Source organism: Vidua macroura, chromosome Z (assembly GCF_024509145.1).
Source record: "Vidua macroura isolate BioBank_ID:100142 chromosome Z, ASM2450914v1, whole genome shotgun sequence".
Taxonomy (NCBI): Eukaryota; Metazoa; Chordata; class Aves; order Passeriformes; family Viduidae; genus Vidua; species Vidua macroura.
The window spans coordinates 22,624,273-22,650,270 of record NC_071611.1 but is presented as its reverse complement, the minus strand read 5'-3'; the positions used below and the strand labels follow the sequence as shown (position 1 = coordinate 22,650,270).

Sequence of the window (25,998 nt, the reverse complement as noted above, 5' to 3'; positions counted from 1 at the left end):
GTAGCACTGGGTAGCTACACTGAGAAGTTGAAAAACATAAAGTGGCTGTTCATTGATACTTGTATAAATCTTATGATTCAAGGTAAAGCAATTGCTTGAAACATTTTTACTGTCATGGAGATACTCATTAGGACTCTTCCAGCTCTGTCTTGTGTGGTTATTTACCTGTGCTAGGCAAAGTGAGGCAGGGTGATGACTTTTGCAAAAAGTGTGACGGTGTCCTTGCATTAGCAAAGTGAACAGACAGCTGCTGGAAACCAGTCAGTAAAAACTGAGATGAATGTTCAGTCATGTTCTACTTTTAAAAATTATTATTAAATCTTAATGTTTATTAAGTGCCCATATCTACTAACTTTTTGTAAGTAAAATGAAGCCAGTTCTTTAGTAGCCATTCTTTAAATACTAGTGGCCAGTTCTGGCAGAAATACAAACTTTCAGTGTCATGACTACAATGAGAAAGGGAAACCCTATTCATCAAACCTCTTCTTGAACAGAATTCTTAAGCTGTGCATGTCAATATAACAAGGTGGTTGTGCACTGGGAATACACACCAGTAACATCCTTAGCTGTGCCAAAATACTGGCCTAGTGCAAAATTTCCTAGTTTAGTCAGTATCCTGAAGTTGAAATTGCAGCTACGTTTCTTAACATGTGGGTGGAAATATTGAGAATGGTTGTGTTTAGATCCTTTTGTCAGCTTAACTCTCATTTAAACAAAATGTGCATGTTTTACCATAAATTAAAGAAAAAGTGGTTAGTCAGAAAAGCAAGTACTAGGTATATGATAGATCGTTTCTTGACTTCAGTAATTTTTTGCAGTCTTCAAGATTGGGACACTAGTAACTGAAGTAAAGTAACTTCATGTGGTTATGGTACTTTTTTAATAACTGCTTTAAAATTTGCTTGATAATGGTTTAGCTTTGATTTGAAGAAAAAGATCAAATGAGTTGCTGAAAGTCAAAATCACTTATCAGTTGTTCATATGGGAGAGGGATGTTTGTGGAGAAAATGTCCTTCCAATTTACAGTTACTTTTATACAGGGTTGTTACTCTATGTAGCTGTTGAGCAAGATGGACCAGAAGAGCTTTCCTGTATCTAATGTGTTAACAGAACTATTCTAGCATATAGCTATTGTGTAAACTATAATTGCACTTATGAAAGTTTCTTATTGGTCCAACTTAAAATAGTTCAATGTGGAAAACAAAATAAAACTGTATGAGAAGTGACAGAAACACTTGTGCTGTTTATAACTCAATATGCATTGTAGTATATCTAATTGTAGCATGATTTATTTTCAGGGCCAAGTCTCTCTTTTTTTCTCAGTCTAATCAGCACATACTTAGTAAAAGAGCTAAATTGTGAATTTAGGCTAAGATACCATCCTGTTTTAATTCCAGAGTCTTTGCTTTTCCTTATCTTTCAGTATTACGAAATACAGAGATTTTGGAAAGTAAGGTTGAGTGAACTTCCCTTGCACCCTGCTATTGTTTGTTTTAAACCAGACAGAATCAGAGCCTAGGAAAATTGATTTCCTGTTTAAAAATGCACATTTTGCATGATTACCTCCTTTTCATATCAGTTGTAATGGTCTTTATATTCTGAAATCTGGTGTTTTAATGGAAGTACTAAAATCCAAAATTAACATTTGTGGCTGGAGTCCACAAATCTGTTGAAGTTTGTTGTATTAGTAACTGAGGGCATAGCTCTTATGAAATTTAGAATATGTTAAATACTTTAAGAAGGTTTAGTGGGAAATACTTCTTAAACTCTATTTTATACCTTTATAGATTTAATCTATATAAAATCTACTAATGTAGGTGTGGTAAGAGCTAGTCAGCTAACCTGTTCGGTATTATGCATATTATATGTGAAAACCCATTACTAGACTTATATAATAAAACAAATGCTTATGCCATAAGTGTAACATGTTAATATTTATATATAAAAAAGGAAACTTTTCATTTTTACTGCTGGAATCCATTGGTAGTTTTTTGTCATATTACGATATTTAAGGAATGTAGTTTTTCTGTCAGAGAAAATGTTTCTGACACTGTTGATATTTGGCTAGGAATTGCCAGTCTGTTCTTGGAGTGAACTGTCATTCATGCTTAATGAAAACTTACAGTATCCTGCTTAATTTGTGAGACTAAAAATAGGGGGAAGAAAGCAGTAATTGCATGGTGTTTAGTTTTTTAAAATTGAGCTAGAGTAGCCTGCAGTTTCATTCCAGCTCTTGGATGCTTTGCTCCAGTTCAGAGCAGATTTGGAAGAGAATCAGTATTGGCCATTAGCTCACATTCAGGGATACTTTCCTACAGTGAGCACAAGTACAAAGTCCTGCTTCAATTAGTTCAGTCTGGTTTTAGCACCCAATTTCTAAAGTAACTACAAGACAAAACATGAAAAATAATGTATGTAAGGTAAGATTGTAACATGTTAAAATAAAATTTATCTCTGCCTGTGATTGCTTAAGGAAAGTGACGGTGCATAGAAGCAAATTTGCAGCTTTGTAAGCTGTGGCAAGGTACAGTGGTAATTTTTTGAGGAGTTTCCAAATGAATTTGTGCAGCTATTCTTATGTTTGACAGTAAAGAGGTGAGAACACCGTCAAGAGTAGGGGCTTCTCTGAACTGATCTGGTTGTTGCTTCTGTTTAGAGGTTTGCCAAAGAGAGTAACTGAAGTTTTTTCTCTTGAAGAGCATGTGTGACTTAGTGCTGAGGATATTTTTGCCTTTCAAAAAAGACAAAATCTAAAAACTTTCATGGCTAATTAACTAAATGTGGTAATTGGAGGGTCTTTTGAGTCATGTTCTTCAGATCCTCAAGTGGAGCCTGCATTTGGGGAGTGATAAAAATGTTGTGTAAATTTAGAATGAGACCTCAGTGGTGTAGATTATTAAGTCTCTGAAAGAGCTTTGAAAATTAGTTATTATCTAACCAGTATGAATTTGTGAAAAAACTAGTTCATACGATGGTTTTCAAAGCTGTATTGTTGCTTATATACCTGGTTACTCTATGTCTTAATCTTTTTGGCATTTTTAAAAGCCATCTCCTTTTCTATAGCCTGATGGTTTATAGGTGCCATAAATTACCTCATCAGTGGACATTTTATTCCTGATTCAACTACTGAAGAGTAGTATGTACAAAGGTTTTGAACTTCAAACTCTGCAAGGGTAATCAATGAAGTGTATGGTTAATTAACTTACTAGGTAATTTTTGCTCAGCATTAAGCTTCTGAATGTATTGTGGTTTTCCCTGTCAGATTTTAGCATTGTTTGGAAAATATATTTTTAAAACTAGATTAGCTGAATAATTTTTATTAACCATTATGGCACTTGCAAACTTTTGATGCTGTTTCAAGAGATTTTAACCTCTTAATTTAAGGAAAACATAGGTTGGATATCAGGAAAAAGTTTTTTCAGAAAGAGTGATAAAGTTCTGGAATGGTCTGCCTGAGGAAGTGGTGGAATCACCATCTCTGGATGTGTTTAAAAAAAGACTGAATGTGGCACTCAGTGCCATGGTTTAGTTGAGGTGTTGGGGCATGGGTTGGACTCGAACTTGAAGGTCTCTTCCAGCCCAGTGATTCTGTGGTTCTGTAACTGTTGTCAAGAAATCTTTGCAACTGAAATAATAATTTGGTAAACCATTTAGCTTTTTTATATGAATAGTTGATTAATATGCTAGCTAGCTGTTTCTTTTCTCAAACTGCAGAAATGTGCTACTACCTAATTGTGTTGTAAAGGTTGTACTAAGAACTACTTTCATATGCACTTATTCTTTATTTTTTATAGTTGTTACCATAAATTCACTTTAATTTTGTTGGTGCAGCTATTGCCAATCTGTATGAATACACCTCTGCATCCAGCCAGATGTATTTAATCTTCAGCTGGTGGCTGCCTGCAGTGTGTTGTGGAGAGATGCAGGTTTAGGAATGAAAACATGCTAGTTGCATGACAACCAAAGCTCACAGGTGATGATGCAGGCTCTTTGCATCAGGTATAAAAAAATGAAGTCTTCAGCTTTTGAGTGTGAGCATTAACTGAAGTGTTCACATGAACCATTGTAAAATGATTAGGAAACATTGTCTAATTGTGCTAATGCAACAATAATGGCTGTTGTCAGGTTTTTTTCCTTCTTGCCTTTAAGGAGAACAACTTGTTGGTGATGTAAATTGTTTTAGAAACACTGCCCTGGTTTTGTCATATAAATATTGCCATTAATAGCTGAAGCATCATGATTTTTAATCTTCTTCTTGTCCTTTCCCTCCCACTCCAAGTGGGATAAAATGACTACTGAAGAAGTCATTTTATCAGGAAAACTAAGAAGATCATAGCCCAAAAGTAGTATAAAAATATCTTACCTTGTTTGTATCAAACAATTGTTCTAGAAATAATCTTTAATTGTCTGAAGTCTTCCTTATTTTTTTCAATGAAATGTCTCCATTACTTCTCATTACTTGCATGGTTTAGCTAGTGAGAATGGATGCTACTGCCTTGTTTGTTGTTTGTTTGGTTTTTTAAGTAGTACACTGTTTGCCATTAGCCACAGTATTTTTTTGAAGTACTGTATTTTTTTACTCTGAGAGCATTTCTGAATTTTTTTAAACTATTATCCAACAATAACTGCCAACTATATTACTGTGATTACTCCAAATAGTACAGTGGAAACTTAAATATGAATTTAATACTAATTCTATCTCCAAACTAAAATTCTCCATTACGAAGCAGAAAACAGTGGACGTTATTTTCAAATACTTAGAACAGACTTAAACATAATATATGTTGTGTACCTTAGTTGCAATTATAAAGAAACCTTTAAGTACATGCTTTCAGATCCTGCTATAATTAACTTCTTAAGTATTTCTTAGATGCTTTTGGTAGCAGTGACAAATTTGTCTGTTTATCATGTTGTATGACTTAACTGCTGTGTAGTTAGTGGAGGCCATAAATGCAGTACTGTGCACCTAGAAAAATTAGCTGGCTGGTGTCCTATTTCCTCCCTGAACTTCCCATCATTTCAGATAAAAAACTTAAAGGAAATTCTTCCTACCAGTTAAAGAGTCTATCTGACTCTGCTTTTGCATGGTGCTGCCTCTTTCTTGAATTTAAGATGCTTTTAAGTTTGGTATGGTGGAGCTTTTAAAAACAGCATCCCTAATCTTTTCATGTTTGAGGTTTTCTTGGGTTGCAGATTTTCATCAGTTCTGAGTTTTAAGAGATTTTTCATAGGCTTAGTTACATTAACAGATGCCATGCAAATAGCAACGATTATATTTGATTCAACATGCAGCTGGTCAGTCACTGGAATGTGTTTCTCTCAATTCTTGTGCAAAAGTGAGTTGCTTAAAGTTTGGCTGCAACCATAGCAGATGCTGATGTGGCAACCCAGACCAAACATTCTTTCCTGCTTCAGTCATCTGTGTGCATTCTTTGTTTAAAGGTCAAAGGAACTCAGCCAGTAAGGCTGACTCATTCAGATGTGGACTATATGAACACTGTACTTTCCTTTGCACCCATACTAGGGGTTTCTTTCTGAATTGATGAGTTAGACAAAATCATAGGCAATGAGTTGAAATAGTGGCATTTTTAGAATTTCAGTCAAGGTGATGTACCTCAGCTCTGTGTGGATTGGCCTCTTGCAAGGTGGATAAAAGAACTCTTTTTTGGGACAGGAATGATAGTGTCCCAGTGGAAAAGATAAGATGCCACAGATGGTGACCAGTTTGCTAAAACTAGCTTGTGAAACAGAAAATATTCAAATATTCTTGCAAGCTATTTTTTATCAAGTGTTGAAGAAAAAAAAAAAAACAGCCTACGTGGAGAGTTGAATTTTTTTTTTCCTGCAAAAGATTTTTTTTAAACCATGTTGTTATCATTCTGGCTTTGTAGTTTGTGCTGTGCAGAAACGTTTACACTTGGTTATGTACTTCAGTCAGTTAAAACAGACATGTCAAGTTGTGTCTTATACCTACCTAGCAGTAACATTTCTGCATTACTCAACCCTTTCATCTCAGTTTTAGTCACTTGCTTGCATGATTCAGTTGTACCATTTATTGTTGATAAACCTGAATAATTTCATCTAGTTTGGGAGTATACTCTCTGGAACTGTATGTCCACATGGGTTGAAAAGCCTATCTCCAAACACCTGGGGCTTTGTACATTCTAAAAAACACCACAACAACCCCACCATGCTTGTATTATTAAAAAAAGAAATTACTGTTTTTTTCAGGATTCCTGTCAATCCATGATAGCTAGCTTACATGAAGGACTAGATATTTCCTAAGACAGCTGCCTTTTGCAATTAATTTTTGTTCAAAATGCAAAACAAACATTCTAATAATTTAAATTTATACAAGTTGCAAATCTTCTGGTGATAGATTAACTAACCTTAATTTTTTTTTTCTCATTTTTCAATGTCATTTTTTATAGCCACCATAGTTTTGTTCTGGAAGAATGATACTACATCCATCTGCTAAATCCAGATTGTCAAAGGTTACCTTGGTTTTACCTTAGCTGGCATATACTTTGTCCTTGGTACATAAGGAAAGGTATAGTGCCCATCAAAGAATAACAGATATGAATTTGATGTTGCTATAAAATGATAATTAATTAAGGAACTTGATATCTACTGAGATAAACAAGACAGGAAAGAGATTGAAAATATCCTTGTGCTGTCAAACTTCTCTAAAGCTGCATCTTCTTTGGCTTCTGCCATGTCTTAGGTAGTTATATTTGCTACCCTGATGTAAATTGAAATAAATGTTTTGTCAGTTAAAATACAGGTAAAGATTACATGAATTTGTGTACATACCTATTGTTTCTGACTGTTGAAGTTACTACAAATTCTAACTTGTCCGCAGTGCCTGTTGCAATTAGAGTTTGCTTGGCTTACTAGCATAATGCTCATTAGATAAATGAGCGTTACAGTACTATGGCTGCAGGTCAGTTTTCATTAAAAAAAAAGTTTAAAAAGCACATGGCACATCCGATAACCCAGATAAATAAGAAATACTTTAATGATGCTGTATAATGATGTATAAAGATGTTGTAACACAATCAGTGGAATGTGAAATTTAAAGTGTGGAAGATGAAAAAGAGCTTTCTATATCTGGAAGTTGGTATTTTGTAATGGTCTATTTAAAGGGACAGAATCAGTGTTCAGTTATCTTTTCTTAGTAGGTCTTAGGTTAAAAACTAGTTAATTTACTTCAGGGAGAAATACACCTATGAAATACTGTGATAGATGTCTACTTGTGTTATGCATGCTGAATTTATATTATAAACATTGATCTGGTAAAAGGAATGGAAGAAACATAAACATTTTGGAGTCTGTAATATCTGTAATGCATCTTCAAAAAGAATGAATTTGAGATCCTTAAGAATTCAACATATTTTATTGCTGTAAACTGTTGAGTAACAATTTATTAAATCAGATTTTTCACAGGTACATATCCCTTATTTTAGAAGTATTAAGGAAGGCCACACAGTATTGTAATGTTCATTCTCTGTTCATTGTCTTATTTTGCCTACATACTCTATGGACATAGAGGGTGATACAATAGACTAAACTTTCAGCACCAAAATTACATCCTTAGATATTCAGTGCTGCTTGTGGCAGATTGCACGTGACTGGATGGTGTGTGTGTATACATATATACACATAAATATATGGAGAGAAAAAGACCACGGGAATGTAAGTCAGTAACTCTTGAATCTTTTGAGGGATAACCTGTTTTAATTCTAATATTTCTCTTGTATTTTAGAGGAAGCCCTCATCTGAAGGGAACCCCACATTATAAGGAAGAACAATGCGCTCCTTCATTAAATCTAGAAATGAAGAAAGTGCTGGACTTGCAAGCCTCTATCACAAGGTATGCTCCTTGATTGGGTCTTGAGAATTTTTCCATATATGTCAATACTTTTTAAAAACTGAAAGGAAAACTGGATGGAAGAAAAGGCTTTTAATAGGTTTTTATGCTTATTAATAGTAAGGACTAATATTAGTAAATTACTATTAGCAACTAGTAAGTCTGAGGAGGTGAAAAAGTGACTTGCTGTTTAAGAATTCTTTCTGTGCTTGGCTATACTGATATTTTCGTCATATAGAAGTATTAGTATGTTCAATATTACTGTGTATTACTATAAATTAGTTTGTTCTTCAGCTCAAAGTGTGTATTAGAGATTTCATGGAGGTGTTCATAGGTTAGAGCAAAACTGTATTTCAGCATTCCTCCAGATGCCTGCAGAGAGTCCATATTTGTCCTTTTTCTTTACCTCTTGTTTTTTTGCAGTGATGGCCTATCCTATAAAGAGATTTTGAACAAGCTAAATAAGTATGTGTTAAAAGTAGGTGAAACTTCATAGCATTGAAGGAGGTAGAGAAGTAACTAAGTGATGTTTGGGAAGAGGCTCCTTAGGACAAAATGGGTGTTGGAAGACATGCAGTATATATACTGGAAAAAGCTTTGTATGGAAGTAGCTTAACAGTAGTTTTCAGGAGTTCGGAAATGTATAAAAAAGGATTTAGAAGGAGTCTAATTTCTCCTTCATCAGTTTGTTCCAACCACAGATTAAAATGTACTGTGAATTATTTACAGCCTAGGCAGTATTGTTAATTTTCTGGGATAGATGAATAATTGATTGTTGGCAGCAATGTCTTATGGTTAGTCAAAAGTATTGAAAAGCTCTTCAGCAGTTAGTATACCAGTTAAGCAATTACTCTAACAATACAGACCTCAGACCTGTTCATGAACAGTGATTACTGGAGAGAAGTTGAGGTGTATACCGTATTTTGTCAGTGTGGTACATGTTTGTAACTTACATGTAATTTTACAATGTAGTTGCTGGTACAAGAGGCAGTATTACAGTGTTTATGACATTAATCGATACTTCTGTGACATTGATTTGAGATGAAGCTTTTTTAGGGATTAACAAATACCTTTTATTAGTTTGCAGTCCATGTTAGAAGATCTACTTGTGGCTACTGCTGATGGATTTCTCCATCTCATTCACTGGGATGGTATGACCAATGGGAGGAAGGCCATCAACCTGTGTACAGTTCCCTTTTCTGTAGATCTGCAGTCTTCTCGAGGTAGGTTTTAGGGATTCTATTGCTTACAATAGTTACCTCTTAATGACATACCATCTAATATAAAATATTCTCTCTCTTCTTAAGCAGAGATGAAAAAATTTTGTCATTGGTAAATGGGAATTAAATAGCCTGTTTAAATTAGGTTTTCTCTTTGAAGTTATAAGTAAATATCTGAATGGCTTGCAATATTTCTGTGTTCACATATTTTTAAATTACTCATACTTTCTCAGCAGGTTCACTTTTGGGATTTGAAGACGTTTACATCAGAGATATGGAATACTGTGCCACACTTGATGGCTTTGCTGTTGTTTTTAATGATGGCAGAGTTGGTTTCATTACACCGATGTCAAGTAGATTCACTGCTGAGGTATGTCTCCTGTAGCATTTCTACCATGCACAATAAATGTGTTTTCCTTCATCTCTGCATTTCAGTTGGCCTTCTACTTTAAATTCTGTTCAGCTACAAAGAAACTAAAATTTAACATCTGCTTAAGAGATGACATAAGAGCAAGACTGCATTTTGTAGCATAATTTGAGCTAGATTTTTATAGGGTTGGTACCACTGGGAGACCATAATTGATAATAGATTTAACTTTCATTTATTCATTCAAATTGTCATTATAGACCGTGTCTTATTGTGTCAGACCAACAGATTTCCTGTTAGAAGTTACAAGCTGATATATGATAGGAAGTGGTTTCTCCTATGGCTAAGTATCATAAGTACTATGTCTAGGACTTAGTTCTTATCAAATCTCTTTCCCATAGTGACAAGCATACGTCAGAATTTCTTTCACAGGAATCTTTTCCAAGTTAGGTGTTTTCTTACCTGTAATTCAGCCGAAAAACTATTACATTTTGTTGTTAGATATCTGTATTTTAATTACAGAAAACTGAAAAGTGTACATCTACGTCAGATTCCTTCATCCACTTGAAACACCTGTGATCTCAGCTGTTGCAGATGGAAACTTACTTTTCTGTTTTTTTCTTAATTCTTAGTACCATTTACCAATTTTTTTTCCCCTAGGCAGTTAGGCACTTTTTTGCCTTATAGGTATTGACTTATTTTGTTATTAAGAGATCTTATACACAGTTTTCTTACACACTTATATCTTTCTGTAATTTATATTAAGAAGAATAAAACCAGTTTTATATTTACTGGATTTTGTTTGTTTGAGCCATGTCAATTGATCTTGACATTAATAGAAATTTTGAGATCATGAAGGTCAGCTGGCAGATGTGTAATATGGTGAACATGGATAGAAACTGACTGTTATTAATAAAAGCACTATTAAAAAAAATCTTCTGAATTCTTTCTCTACAGCAGCTCCATGGTGTTTGGGCACAAGATGTAATTGATGGAACTTGTGTGGCAGTGAATAACAAATACAGGCTAATGGCGTTTGGATGTGCCAAGTAAGTTTTTAAGGGTGGTTCAGAGCAGGGGAGATGTTCGTTATACAGCTGAATTAGTAGTTACTTCTTACTAAGTTGGATTGCAAGAACTGTAAAGTTGAGAATAATCAGTTTGCCTGGAGATTGCGTAATGTGCTGTCCAGAAGGCAGGAGAGAGGTGGAAAGAAATGGTTGCTTGCTTGAACTGCAGTTGAAATTTATGTTTGCTGTTCAGGTCTGGGAAAAAAAATTAAAAGGTGGCTGGACCAGTAGCAAGGAATGGAAAGTGCTGCAATCCCAGCTGATCTCAAAGCAGGATTACAAAGTCAGTTTTAAGTAGTTAGTCACAATAATATTGGACAAGAATCAGCACTTCACACTCAGCTGAGAAAATGCTCTGTGGAGTCATGATTTGGTCAAGAAGAATGTTGCCTGTTTGAGTAACTGTGAATATTTGTAAATTAAATGTGGCAGAAGTGCTTTTAGTTGTGGTATTTTGCATACTGCTCCTTCAAGTCCCCCCTGTATAATACTGCTTAAGCTGGCCTTAGAGTGCAGCTTTTTATCTTCTTTGATTGTATTTTACTTGGGTTTTGTATTAGAACATTTTTAAAACTCTGTTTTATTTTTCAGCTGTCTTCTTAAGAACTAGTATTCTTGTTTGTAGTAACAATACAGTATGTTGGTGTTTCCTCTGAAACAGGAATAGTAACTTTAATTTACTGATCATGGTATGCCTTAGCACATCACTGATGAAACTTTGGCACTGAGTAAATGCTGCCTTCCCTCATGGATTGTCTGGCAGTTGGAAGCCATAAATGCATGTGGATTGTATGTACATATGTATTTTAAGAGAACTAAGTAGTTTCAGTGCATTGATTATTCTAGAGCTAGTGTTTTGGGTCCTCTCATGACTTCTGGAAGGCATCTTAGAAATTTGTTTCATAAAATTCTTTGGCGATTACTTGATTAAACATCTCTGTTCTAGATAAATTTGTTGTTGGTGAGAGAAATAGCATCTTTTCTTAGCCTCTTGAAACTGATAAGAAATCTAAATGGTCTGTAGTCTAAAGCATGTGTAATGTCTTCCAGTGGCTCTGTGCAGGTTTATACAATAGATACCACCACTGGCGCCATGCAGTTTTCTCATAAATTGGAACTGACACCAAAACAATATCCTGGTGAGCTAATTTTATTGCTAGAATTTTCTGGCTGCTTTTATGGTATAATGTATTTTTTATCCTTGGCTACTTAATCTCTGTTTATTTGTTTGCATAATCAGTGATGTGAATAGTATTTACTCCTGTCTGTTTGTATTAATTAACTTCTGTATCTTTGCACTTTTAGCTGGTTGCTTTTTAATTAACTTTCATATGTGTTTTGTATGTGAGGGTTTGGGAGGCTAGTTTGTGGTTTTGTGGGGGTTTTTAACTAATTCTTAGTCTTGAAATTACTTTTCAATTACCTCAGGAAATGAGAGGTTATTGACAAAACTGATAATGAGTATAATAGAACTGTGAATTAATTTGAAGCAACTGACATCCAGGGTACAGAAAAATACAGAGTAATGCAGCATCCTTCCTGCACTGCAGTGTATTTTTTTATGTAGTATTCTGTGTTTGAGAGTAAGGAACATACAAAGTGGGTAAATTGCATCCTCAACTGAAAATATGTGTATCTATTGGTTTTCAGTTAAAAAACAAATTCATAAATAAGTTTTACAGTTGTGTTAAGTGCCTCTATCATCTGAAAAATTATTTTATTAGAATTGTGGTTCTGTGGTTGTCTTATAGCAGTATACTTCTGGCATGTTTTCCTGTATTCTTAGTTTCTTATGAAACCAAGCATGCATTGAAAAGAAACCATTTTTTGTTTGCTACTTATTCATTTTAAGATGGTCAATTTGATAAATGCATCTGTTAATTGAAAAATCAAATATTTACTTCCATATATTTTTGTTTATACTTTTACGGTGAAACCAGTTGAAGGACTTTCACTTACTTTGTTTTCTACTTTTAAACAGATATTTGGAATAAAACAGGACCTGTTAAACTAATCAGATGGTCACCTGATAGCTGTGTTGTGATGGTGACCTGGGAATGTGGAGGTTTGTCCTTATGGAGTGTTTTTGGTGCTCAGCTTATCTGTACTTTAGGAGGTGATTTTGCGTGAGTATTTTTAATGACATTGTAAAGAGTTTATTAGAAGTCTTTGTTTTTCTAATTGAAAGCATATGATTAGAAATTAATTCATTGAATTAGCTTTTTTAAAATATCTTTTTCCTTTATGATTTCTTAGATATTGAGGTATTTTGGCAAATATTTAGGAGGTAATCATTTAAATATAAAGAAAAATGTATTATTTTCATTTCTGAATGGTCTTCTTTTCTGTAAGAGAAAATTAGCCTAGAAGCAAGCTTGAGCAAGCAAATATTAGAAGTCCCTCAGTGCCTGTATTTCAAATAGTTTATGCTAGACATCTGACAGTTGCATTGCTTTTTTTTGTAGTGTCATGGATCAAACAGGCTGTACCATTTGAGATGAGATTCAGTATAAACCATATGAAAATATGAAGATAGGAATTTAATTTATTATTCTGATGAAGTCAAAACTCAAACTTGTTCTGTTCTGTTTTTAAGGTATCAATCTGATGGTGCCAAAAAGGACCCTCTAAAAATCTGTTCCATGGTAAATATGAATGTAAATATACTGTAATAGGATGACTCTTAATGTTTTAAATTGTTTTTAATATAACAGATTTTCAGAAAATCAAACTTCCTTTTGCCTAATTAGTTTTCATAGTGAGATGCCTTTACTACAATGTTTTATTGAAGGAAAAAAGGACTACTGATGATTTTTTTTCATGAAGTATGCATGACGTGCATTTTCTTGCCTTTGCTTTTAATACTAAGAATGAACACTTTGGGTTTTTTCTTAATTTTGCTTTTTTATCTGGTGCTATATTTCAAAGTGCAGTGAGACACATATCAACATTAATTGTAAACTCCCTTGTTTTTCTAAAATTATTAGCTAAAATTACTACTTAAAGCAACTTTACTCAGATTATGAATTCCAGAGAAACGTAAGTGCTGTTCTTTTAATACAAACTAGTTAACATTAAATCCAATCCTGCTAATCCGTAAAATCAATAAATAAATAGAATAAATTAGAGTAAATTTTAAATTAGAACCAATTTCAAGGCCTCATACAAACCATGGTGGATTTCATGCAGTATTTCTAAAACAATTTGGTTTATTCATCATGATATAGTTGCTATGAAGATTGACAACTCTAAACATGCATCCCAAGTGGAGGTACATATATGTAATGACAGTACCTTTTAAATGTACCTTTTAAAAAATATAAAAAATTGAAATTCTGATATCATTGAATTAGATGAACAACAGCCAGTGTAATTTTGGAAATCAGGATAGTTTCATACCTGGCTCTGTGGAATTTATAAATAATAAACTGCGAACTAAACAGTTTTCATTACTTATGTGGGTGTCTTTGCACAGTTACACTTCATTTAATCTTTTTTTTTTTTTTTTTTTTTTTTTACATAAGACAGGAAATAATTCTTACTGTACCTTGTGAATTTTACTGTTTGATTCCTATAATGATATGGTTTAGAACAACAAAATGTGTGGATTTTTTCCAGGCTCATGTATATCATAAGATCAGTTACAGTAAGTTTCTGTAGTTCTTGTTTTATGAGAATATATAGTATTACAGTTATATATATGTATGTAGTGTTGAGCTGGGAATTTTATTATTGTTATTCTTTTACCTTCAGACCTGGGGATCAGAAGGGTATCATCTTTGGGTTATTGATGGGAATTCTTCTTCAAATATGAAACCTGAAAGAAATGCAAATAATGAAGCTCAACAGTTTGGTATTCTGCAGTTTCAGTTCATCAAGAGTGCACTCACTGTTAACCCTTGTATGGTAAGTTTTTTTGTTGATAAATATATCCTTGTTTTAGATCATAGTTCCAGTTTTAGGTGACCTCTGAGTTGTTTTCTCAGATTTTAAGTCTGTTCTGTAGCCATTAGAGTTGTCTTTCTTTTTTGTCATAGAGCCTTTAAAATGGTACTGTGAAAATATTGCTATGCAATATTTCATATTATTTACTTAGAATCTCTTAATATATTGATCATGAGTTTTCCTTTGTCTTCTGTATGTGGAATTCAAAGGTGCTTTTTTCTTTTGTTTTGTATTGTTTTGATTTTAATATAGAGTAACCAGGAGCAAGTCCTCCTTCAAGGAGAAGATCGCTTATATTTGAACTGTGGAGATGCAGCACAGACTCAGAGTCCCAGAAATACTTTGGCACACTCTGAACATAACCACAGCAGGGAAAGAGGCCCATTTTCAGACGGCGGTTTAGATTCTCAGGGTTTAAGCACTTTACTAGGACACCGGCATTGGCATGTTGTACAGGTAATTGATCCTTGTTTCCCATATGTGCTTTGTGCTTGAAAGAGTTTGTAGGAGTAGAATATGCAGCTGATCTCCTCACTCTCTGCCAGACCTTTTTCCTCTGGTATGAGGTCATTGCCTTTTTATTGTCTCTGGGGGTTTGCCATGCTATAGCTTTTTCTCATTGACAAAAGGTAAAGCAACATTGGTCCTATCAGCCTTGCGGCTATGAGTTTGCCTCCTAGCCAATAAATACAGACTTAAAGGTCTTATGACTTTGGGAATGAGTAGGTAATTACTTTCCTGTGCTTTGAAAGAGAATAAATGTAACACGCAAGAAATAATTTAGGTGTTTGTTTTGTTATTTATGCAAAATGCTTTTAAACATATTCAGCTGATGAATATAGCCTTCAGACTCCAGCTGTATTTTCAAGCATAAAAAATGGCATCTATTTAAGCATGTAACTAAAACTTCACAATATCAGGCTTTCAAAGAAGAAATTGTTTCCAGCGTAGTAATGGGACTTCTCTTTTCCCTGTACTATAAATAAAAAGATAAATATATTTTAATTTGTAATTCTAATGTGTATTCTTTGATGCTTGAATTGGTCACACTTTTTAAATAAAGGTTTCTGAAAGGTCCCCATATTTTGTTCTTCACATAGCACATGGATCGGTAGTATTAAAAAGTATTTGATTCTAGGCATGTCAGGCAATATATAGATACTGTTGAATTTCCACTTCAGTTGGCCAGGTAGCTTTTCTGTCTTCTGAAACTGGTATAGGAGGGAGAGATCTTTGTTCTGTGGTAAAAGTAAAGCTGAAACAATTAGAATTACTGTGCAGAGCAACATATCCATGAAAAAGAACAGTGGCTGTGTCTCAAGAGTACCTACCTGCCTTGTGTCAGATCAGAGAATGGAGTTCTAAGCTGGGCTTGCATCATCCCATGTGATGTGAAGAATACAGAATTGAGATTTGATCTGATATATTCCAGTAAAGTTCTCTCATAAGAAGGCTTTTGGATATGCTGGTGTGTATTTGTGACAGGATTAGAAATTTCATCCCTATACTGAAAGTCCTGCCTGAAGACTGTATTTATCAAAACCTTTATGTTCCTCTGAAAGATTCTCTTAGAGAGGGAAGTAGCTGGGAGGAGAAATGAGCAAATTGTGATTATTAATCTGTAATGTAGTATTAGTTGGTGTATATTGTTAATGAATTCTGATATATTGTGTATTCAAAACAGGGTAACATTTAGGCATCAGTAACTTTTGGTGTATGGGCAGTAATTGTATTTAAAAACAAATTTCCAACATTAAATAGCTTTATGACAGCGTTTTGAAAAAAACCACTGACCCTGTCCAAATTCCTATAGGATGTTACAATTAATCGGTATTTTAATGGTAGATGGTATAGAGTTGGTATAGTCATGTGGTTTTGGTTTTCTCTTTTTTTAGATTCATAGTACATATCTAGAGAGCAACTGGCCTATAAGGGTGAGTTATTTTAATATGTTCATGCTTATTTAAAAATATTGGAGGGTTATAATTGTCCATTAGGATTAGCTGAAAATGAAATAATTATTTTATATTACAGAAAGAAAACTGTGTTAGTAAAGTATGAAACATGAAGATACTTTACATGTTTTGAGTCTGATGTTATATTGCCTTGTGGCGCCATATTTGGCTAGGATATATAGTTTAAATAAGTTCCCTTCTGAGGTTGTGGTAACTTTTATTTCTTTTTTACAGTTTTCAGCTATTGACAAGCTTGGGCAGAATGTAGCTGTTGTTGGCAAGTTTGGTTTTGCACATTATTCTTTACTCACCAAAAAATGGAAGCTGTTTGGAAACATTACCCAGGTAAGAAGTTGTGGAATTGTATTCTGGTGCACAGGGAAGGTTTTGTTTGTTGGGATGTAAGATCTGGGGAAAATGAAAGAGTATCATTTTCAAGAAAACAACCTGTAGATACATTTGGGATTAGGGATGCTGGTTATACATATGTTTCTCATAAAGTGTCTGAAACACAGATCTTGTGGTTTTGACACACTAAGTTGTGTCTGAATATTAGCAGAGTATTCCAATTTTGAGTGCATATAGTCAGACATTTAATTCCACTTATCATATCTGAGAGTTCATGTGATGTAGGTTTGGATGTAAAGCTTGTAAATTCTGGCTAGAATTTACATTTGAGAAAGTCCAGGGATACCAGTAGCATAAACTACTGTTTTGTGGAACTGTATTTTGTAGGATGAGATTTGTCCATCACATACTACTCTTTAGTACTTTGGTTATTGTAAACATAAAAAACGTCATATACATAGTCTTGCCACTATGCTTAAAGCTTATAGAGATCATGCATGGCTTTAAGAAATTACCCATGTAATGTACATGTCTGTGTCTGTAAGTATATAAAAATACATACCTATATGTCATCTGCTTGCTTTTTTCGTTTCAGGAGCAAACTATGATGGTAACAGGTGGCTTAGCATGGTGGAATGACTTCATTGTTCTTGCATGTTATAATTTAAATGATCACCAGGAAGAGGTGAGATACTTTTCTTCAAAGTAAACATATAATGATTAGAATATCTGATCTGTATGACAGTAGTATTATAAGCATGAAATTTATTGTGGTCTTGTAAGCATGTTTATACACAATAAACTTTGGTGGCTTTTGGTTATATTCAGAGTTTTTATATTCATATATAAGTAATTATTCGCAGAAAATTTTTTGTTGTTATTAAAAACTAGTTTCTGCTGATTACAGTGAATCTACTCATTGTTCTGAAAACTTTGTGACATTTTTGCATGTTAGCATGAAGTGTGTTCTGAGATACCTGTTTACAGTGTTTTGGGACAATTTTGCAAGCTTTTAAACTATGTGGGCAGAGGAGATTTACTTATTCTTTGCTATTTAAAACTGGTGAATAAAAGTCCTTCCTTATGATTGTTGTTCAGTACTTTAGATTTGGCTGTACTGTGCTTTAACTGCTTTGGCTGTAATAATAAAATGCAATGAATAAAATACTTTATGAAACAAAAACTCAGTAATGTGTCTTGGTAGAAATTCTTGACAGCCATTCCACAATAAATAAATAAAGTGGAATTATTGTTAGCTTGTTGGTAAACATAACGTTTATTCAAAGTACTCCTTTTCCTTGCAGCTGAGAATCTACCTGCGAACGTCTAATCTTGACAACGCGTTTGCTCACATCACCAAAGTGCAAGCAAATACGTTACTACTGAGTGTCTTCCGGGACATTGTGATACTGTTCAGAGCAGATTGTTCCATTTGCCTTTACAGTATTGAGAGAAGTTCTGAGGGGTGAGTTGCTATTTGAATGCTTTTGCAGTAAGGTCCCTGTAGATCTGCTCTCAGTCTGAGTAAATGCCTACAATAATACAAAGGTATTTGGTAACTGGTGGCGTTACCTCAATGCACAAGTTCATGAGTGTTTTCACTTGCACACATACTGATAGGCACGTGCAAGGTGGAGGTAGGTAGTAGCTGATGTATGCACATTTCCAGCTGTCTGAACAAACTGTTCCTAAGTATAGGAACTTGAAAACTGAATATGAATACGAGAAAAAAGGACTAGAAGACACCCACGAATTTGAATATTTTAAAATAAAAACATATTTCTAACGTTAGAAGCAATAATTAGTGAAGGGAAAGTGGCAGCAGGCTTGCAAAGATGAAGAGAGAAAAGGTTTGGTCTTGGTGTGGTGTTGAGGAATTGTTTTAATGCAAAAGAAGTAGCAACATAAAATATGCTGCGTGTTTTCAGAGAGTTAAGATTAATGAATCTAAGGAGGAGATAAAGATTCAGAGATAGGGGATCTTTTAAAGTGCCTGTGTAGGTGATTTTTCTTACAGTTACGGTATCTTCTTTTTAGCAAGAAGGGTTCTTTTTGTGGTAGAAAAAAGCAAGTTGTTGATGACCTTCAGAGAAAAATATTTCCAATGCTTTACAAAAAAGCTCCCAACAGAATCCAAACCTAGAAACTGTCTCATTGAAGGGTTAATAGAGTCATATTCTGAAGTATTTGACATTGTCTTCTACCCACGTACAGCTGTATTTCTCAAAGTATCAAGATCAGTATAGGTTTGTTTGGTAACTTTTATATAGAGTAGATATGTGGATATTTCTACTGAATCCTGATAAAAGGAATGTCATTTGTTCCACTGAGTAAATTATTTGCTAAGGGTAAGTTGCTTATTTTCATTAGTTTTACTTCAAGGTAGTTATTTCATGTCAAGTAATGTTATAAAATTTCTAAATGTAGTAATTTTCCTTTCAGTCTTAATCCTACTGCCAGTATCCAAATTCTTCAAGAAGTGTCCATGTCTCGGTACATTCCTCATCCTTTTCTTGTAGTGTCTGTTACGTTGACATCAGTGAGAACAGAGACTGGCATCACCTTGAAAATGCCTCAGCAGGTAACAGATCTCAGAATTCAGTAGAATTGGTGTCTGAATTTGTTAGCTTACTCCTTAAAGGTTACCTGGCAGATAAATCAGTCATGAAGCAGTGGCTCTTCAATGTGGTAAAATTCTGAACATGTTTTTTTCTGATGTTCATTATATAGACATTATATGTGGGAACTGGGGGTGAGAAGGTGGATAGAGAAGTAAGAATTCAGATTTTATTTCATATCTTCTCTTGTTAACTTGCTAAATTTGGGACCAAGTCTTGGTGAACAAATTAAATTTAACTCTGTCAAGGGTATGTTGCTCTATTATGTATTAAAAGTCAAAAACCAGAGTAAACCATGGCATTAGAGATTACCTTTTTTGCAACAACATGTCCATTACTCAAAGAATAAATAGAAAAATGAAAAGATGGCATATGACCCTATAAGGCACTCTTTGTCAATTCTGCAACAGCCAAACAATGACTTAAGATGTGAAGGTCCCTGTCTTAACTTCAAAATTTTGTCAGGGAACTGAAAGCACATGCAAAGAGAACTTGGATTTTTGTTGTAAACAAAAATGGAATAGGCTTAACTGAGCAGAATACTTTGCTTTCTTGACACACCTTACTAAAACAATTTTTCTCTAACTGCAGCTAAATAAAAGTGCAAGATGCTGTACAAATGTGACTCAGCTCTTGGATTATGTACCAGTGTTAGTCTTTGCAGTCAGATACTGGCAATCATACTATGATGATTCTGATAAGAATACGGAACTTTATTCTTAGAATACTGGTGTGTTGCCCATTTTAAGATACATAGTTGGAAAAAGTCCATATTAAACACATGGAGTGAGTCTGGTGAATAAGAAACCTTCCAGTATTTACTCCTTTGCATAAGAATTAGTTCTTGATTTTTCTGAGTCCTTCTGCATTGAATTCAGTTGTTAGTCATCTCTGTAAAGTGGCACATCTAATTTACATTTTTTTCTGGGTTTTTAATGTGGTTATGCATAAAATTATAATTCAAAAAGCTGAAATAATTTGCTTAATATTCTTTCTATCCTTAGGCTTGTGAAGCTGAAAGTATTATGCTTAACTTAGCAGGACAACTTATCATGTTGCAAAGGGATCGATCTGGACCCCAGATACGAGATAAAGACAGTAATCCTAATCAAAGAAAGCATGTGAGTAAATGTATGTGGAGTATTGCATATGGCTTCAAAGATGTCAGTGATGGAAGAAGCTGTGCAAGAGAATGGTCCAAACATAAAGAAAATAAGACTATAAGCAAGACAGTATTTATGGTTACAGATGGAATTGTTGGCTGGAAGTATATTACCATTTGCTCATGTTTGCTAGTTATATTGAAATGAAATAGACAAGCTTTAAGAGTAAAGATAGTGCCCAAAATTTCATATGCACCAATAACAGAAAATCTCTAGTCTGTCCAGAACTGTTTTGTATGTTTATGGAAAATTATCATTTTTTGCAGGATACATTTACATTTAAATTTACAATTTACAACATTTACATGTTGGCAATAACAACAATAGAAATCAATTACTGAACTTTCAGTTCTTCTGAGCTGATGAAAACCAATTCTATGTGAAACAAGCACATTAGGAGTGTAAAATTTGGAAAATTCAGACAAAGATTTGTCAGTCCTAGGTTGGACTTGGGGGCTAACTGAAGAAGCAGAGAGCAGGTTTTTATTTTTCATCTTTATTCTTATCTCTCTGCTTCCTGATGAAGTATTAAGGAGGTTAAAAAAAGAAAGAAATGTCTTGAGTTAATAAAAGTATTAAGTGGTCTTTTGTCACATGCTGGATGCAGATAAGAGAGAAGCAGATTCGTTTCTTCTTTGTGTGAAGAGTAACATGTTTGAAGACAGTAGTTCTTAGCTGAAAAATAGAGTTCTTGTGAATAGGGTAAAAATAAAAAGAATAACGGATACTGGTATTTTAAAAAAATTTTTATTTTTCATTTTAAATAGCTGCCTTTTTGTGCTCCAGTTGTCCTAGCCCAGTCTGTTGAAAATGTATGGACCACTTGCAGAATTAACAAACAGAAACGCCACTTACTGGAGGCTCTGTGGCTCAGCTGTGGTGGGGCAGGTATGAAAGTCTGGCTTCCCCTGTTTCCCAGAGATCATCGAAAACCGCATTCCTTTCTGTCAAGACGGATCATGCTGCCTTTCCACATCAACATATACCCATTGGCTGTTTTGTTTGAAGATGCCTTGGTTCTTGGTGCTGTTAATGACACTGTGCTCTATGACTGTTTATACACTCAAACCAGTGCTAGAGAACACTTAGAGGTTCTCTTTCCTTTCTCCATTGTTGAGAGAACCTCTCAGATCTACCTCCATCACATTTTACGCCAGCTCTTGGTTAGGAACCTCGGTGAACAAGCCTTGCTTTTGGCCCACTCCTGTGCCACATTACCATACTTTCCTCATGTACTAGAACTGATGCTTCATGAAGTGCTGGAAGAAGAAGCTACCTCGCGGGAACCCATTCCCGACCCTCTCCTTCCCACTGTGGCGAAGTTCATTACAGAATTCCCCCTCTTCCTGCAGACAGTTGTTCATTGTGCTAGGAAGACAGAATATGCCCTGTGGAATTACCTTTTTGCTGCTGTTGGAAACCCAAAGGACTTATTTGAAGAGTGCTTAATGGCCCAGGACTTGGACACAGCTGCCTCTTACCTTATTATCCTACAGGTAACAGCACCAGATATATTGAAAGAGTACTGATATTTACTAATATTGCAGTATTTTAAAAATAATGTCATATCAAAGTTGTGCCTGTTCAACAGGTCTTTAATTTAGCAGTTTTCTGTTGATATTATGTCCAGGTATGAAGGGTGGTAAGATCATGCAGTGTAAGTAGTTAGTTTACTGTTTTAAATAGGAAAATTATAGCATGAAATTTACTCTTTGTAATCTTCAGTATACTCGAATGTGAAGCAGTGTGGCTTGACTTAGCAGAACTTCTGATGCTCTATAGTAAAAGTAAAGCACTTAATTATGCTTTGTTGCTTGCAGAATATGGAAGTTCCAGCAGTTAGCAGACAACATGCTACTCTCCTATTTAATACTGCCTTAGAGCAGGGAAAGTGGGATCTCTGTCGTCATATGATTAGATTTCTTAAAGCCATTGGCTCTGGAGAAACAGAAACACCCCCAGCTACACCAACAACTCAGGTGTGTGATGAGAAAAGTAAATACTGTGCATCAAGCCTTGTATGATTAATTTTCATGTTATATTTCATGTTTGGTCCTTTCAGTGTATGTTTTGGTTTTCTTGGTTTTAGGAACCTAGTTCAAGTGGTGGTTTTGAATTCTTCAGGCATCGCAGCATTAGTTTATCCCAATCAGCAGAGAATCTCCATAGCAAATTTAATCTGACAAAAACACTGAGTATGCCCTCTGGCCCATCTCAAAAAAGGTAATGTCTTCTCCTTCCCCAGTTTATTAGGTAGAGGACTAACTTTCTTACCAATTTAAGTTATAGAAATAAATGATATGATAGATTCGTCATGATCTTCTACATCTTTTGCATTTGTAATTTCACAACTTTTGTACTGTTTGTGTCTTGTAACATTCTTGGGGAAAATATATTCTCACACATGTAAATATATGTATGTGTGTTTGTATGTATGCACAGGCATGCTTACATAGATATTGCTGACCAAAAGACTGTGAAACCAGTGGATGTGGTACACATTACATGTGTAGTAATTTAAGTAGCTAGTGAGACCATGTGCTTCATATTTAAAGGACCTGTTTTGTTGAAAAATACATGTTGAACAGCTCACAGTTCACAGCATCACAGTGTATTACTCTGCTACTGTGCACATCTTGATCTGGCACTGTGTTTCCAAGCTACAAACAGAACCTTTTACATCTTGGGGTGAACTCCTCTAAAGCTGCTGTATACCGACTTGATATTGATAGGTATTACAGTTCAGAAGTAGTATTGAACTGAAATTCATTATTATCTTTGCTTTGGTGTTTTTCCCCATCCTGATTTCTAAAATCATCCTAGTATAAATGCTGAATTAGTAATTTTTAATAGAGAGTACTGTCTTAAAGGTTTTGATAGGAAGGGTTCTAGGCCAATACTTGACTATTTCTCTAAACTTAGCAATGTCATCTGCCTTTTATATGTCTTACTTTGCTTTTTTCTGCATTACTAATAGTTTAATGCTCTATAAAAACTGCTGCTGTGGTAACTTAAATCCTTTATTTCACCTACCTGTTGAGGCAGTGGGATCTATTAGAGAATATAAACAGCAAAGAATGATGGAAACTGCTGTTACATAGAAAGCTCTCCTTTTACTACTCTGGTGACTCGATGTTCTGCAGTTGTGGCCTTTGTGACTCAGCTTTATCAACATTCACTTGGCTGTTCTGTGCTGTGTGTATAGGTGGAGTAAAGACAGTGACTGTGCTGAGAACATGTACATTGACATGATGCTCTGGCGGCATGCTCGGCGTCTGCTGGAGGAAATCAAGCTGAAAGACCTTGGCTGTTTTGCTGCACAGTTGGGCTTTGAGCTGATTGGCTGGTTGTGCAAGGAGCGAGCCAGAGCTGCCCGTGTGGAGGATTTTGTGTGTGCTTTGAAAAAGCTACACAAGGATTTCCTCTGGCCATTTCCAGTTATACCAGCTTCATCCATTAATTCACCTTTCAAGAATGGAAAGTACAAGACAGGTACAGTAACATCTGAGTTTGATAGATTTCAAACTCAGATTTCCCTCCTGCAGGGCTACATCTGTGAATCTGCGTCGGTTTAGTAAACAGGCTGAGGCTTGCCACCTGCACAGCTTTCTCACACAGAGTGTATTTTTTTAAGAGATTCTGTTTAGCTTAGACAGTATCTCTTGTGTGATTACCATTTCTGTTGAAATCTCCTGCTTTCCGGGTGTACTGAATTGGACATCAGTGTAGATGCTGAACTCAACATGGAGATTGCTTCAGTGTAAATTCTGCTCTAGAAAATTACTGAAATCAATATTCCTTTGTAGTCTCTAGATGAGCTTTTGATTAACTGTTTTAAAATTAAATAGTAATGTTCCTAATGTTTGAAATTTACTTTGTTAGATGGTAAGAACTTGGAAGACTTCTGTAAACCTCCTTTATGTTACTGATCTCTCAGTTCACCACCCTATGTCCTTAGAGCAAAGTTGACATTTGCTACCTTATCTCCATATGGCAAGGTTGACATTACTGCCAAGTCTTCCTCTTCTTAGTAGCAGCATCATTATTTACTTCTGTTGACGCTAACACTTTACTACATCATACTTCTTTCATGCCAGTGCTCACATAAAGAGCTGGTCAGTAATTCCTGAAATGCCTAAACTTGCTGCATTCCCTTGAATTTCATTGGTCCCCTGAATATTGACTTAGATGCAAGTTTTAGCTTACTAAAATGCCTGGAGAGAACTATCTAAATTTCCTTCTGAATACTTATATGATTTTTCTATGGTATGCTTTCATTTTTTTAGCTGTGGGGGAGCAACTACTAAAATCTCAATCTGCAGACACCTTTGTAAACATGGAAATGGACACAGGGATTTCAAACACACCTCGCAGTCGCAGCTGGCTCGGTACTATCAGCTCTTCTCAGAGAGAGATTGACACTGTTTCATCCCATGGGCCACACATGCAAGATGCATTCCTTTCTCCTTTGCTGAGTAAAGGTTAGTCACTCTTCCTTCTCTCTGCTCATTGGAAAAATGTGACCTGTGTGTTATATTTTGATATTTGTGTGTCATGCTGTATTGTCGCTTCTCAACTACTGATAAAAATTCAGGAAAAAAAAAAAAAAAGGACTTACTGAAAAGTGAACTGAATTTTTTACAACAGAAAGGTAATGCCCATGTGGTATATCTCTTAAGTACATGAAGCTGAATATGAAATAGATATTTGTTGAAGTTTCTACCTGTGGTGATAACTTGAAGTTCAGTATTTTTCCAGTCTGGATAGGAAGAGTGTCCTATGTTGTGGCTTTTTGTTTCTTTGTCTCTTGCACAGCCTTCTTCTCAGCCTCTTGCAGGGGTTGGAGCAGTTCTAATTGCATGAACTTTGTGCTTTTGGGTTTCTTAAGAGTGATATTAGATACATTACTTATTGAGGAAGTTGAGGAAATTAGAGATCCATATAGTTGTATTTTTTCCTATGGCTTTATGTAAATTGCTTTTTAAAAACTGCAATGTATGATGAGCTTGCTAAAATAGAAATTGTACTTTCTATATGTTTCTTCTGAACACAGATAGAAAAAGTTTGTCAGACCATTCTAGTCTTTTAAAAATTTTGTATACTTCCTCTTGTCCTTGAGCATAGAGCAACATTCTCAACAGTATCTAAATCACTTGATTTCCACTCCATTAGGGCAAAGATCTAAGTACCTAGTGTGAACTACAGTTTCTTAATTTTTACAACTGTAGAGCCTTCTGTGAGATTCAGAGCATTTGGAGGTCCTCTCTGACTGCTTGGGCACAGTCTCATTTTATTTTCACTCCTGTTTCTCTTGTTTTTTAAATCTGGAGACTGCAAGAAAATAGGTATCTCTTTCCATTGCACTGATTTTACTGCTGTCTGCCACTACTGCTCTTTCTATAAACAAGTATATGTGGGGTTTTTTTTCTGAGCTGCATGAAG

The 25,998-nt window shown here is 34.9% G+C and overlaps 1 protein-coding gene across 5 annotated transcripts in view; it reads left to right on the top strand.

Moving 5' to 3' along the window:
* RIC1 (RIC1 homolog, RAB6A GEF complex partner 1) overlaps positions 1-25,998 on the top strand; it is a 46,655-nt gene that overhangs the window by 17,136 nt on the left and 3,521 nt on the right. For 4 of the 5 annotated variants that reach the window (XM_054002451.1, XM_054002448.1, XM_054002452.1 and 1 more), the window contains 20 exons: positions 7,766-7,873; positions 8,951-9,093; positions 9,324-9,460; positions 10,415-10,506; positions 11,578-11,666; positions 12,509-12,653; positions 13,124-13,172; positions 14,281-14,433; positions 14,725-14,928; positions 16,368-16,406; positions 16,662-16,772; positions 17,371-17,460; positions 18,080-18,240; positions 19,218-19,356; positions 20,398-20,514; positions 21,324-22,052; positions 22,377-22,535; positions 22,646-22,779; positions 23,762-24,048; positions 24,843-25,037. In XM_054002451.1, the coding sequence (XP_053858426.1) occupies positions 7,766-7,873; positions 8,951-9,093; positions 9,324-9,460; positions 10,415-10,506; positions 11,578-11,666; positions 12,509-12,653; positions 13,124-13,172; positions 14,281-14,433; positions 14,725-14,928; positions 16,368-16,406; positions 16,662-16,772; positions 17,371-17,460; positions 18,080-18,240; positions 19,218-19,356; positions 20,398-20,514; positions 21,324-22,052; positions 22,377-22,535; positions 22,646-22,779; positions 23,762-24,048; positions 24,843-25,037 (3,281 nt within the window). The remainder of the gene's footprint in view (positions 1-7,765; positions 7,874-8,950; positions 9,094-9,323; positions 9,461-10,414; positions 10,507-11,577; positions 11,667-12,508; positions 12,654-13,123; positions 13,173-14,280; positions 14,434-14,724; positions 14,929-16,367; positions 16,407-16,661; positions 16,773-17,370; positions 17,461-18,079; positions 18,241-19,217; positions 19,357-20,397; positions 20,515-21,323; positions 22,053-22,376; positions 22,536-22,645; positions 22,780-23,761; positions 24,049-24,842; positions 25,038-25,998) is intronic. The other variant, XM_054002450.1, reaches the window with a different exon arrangement.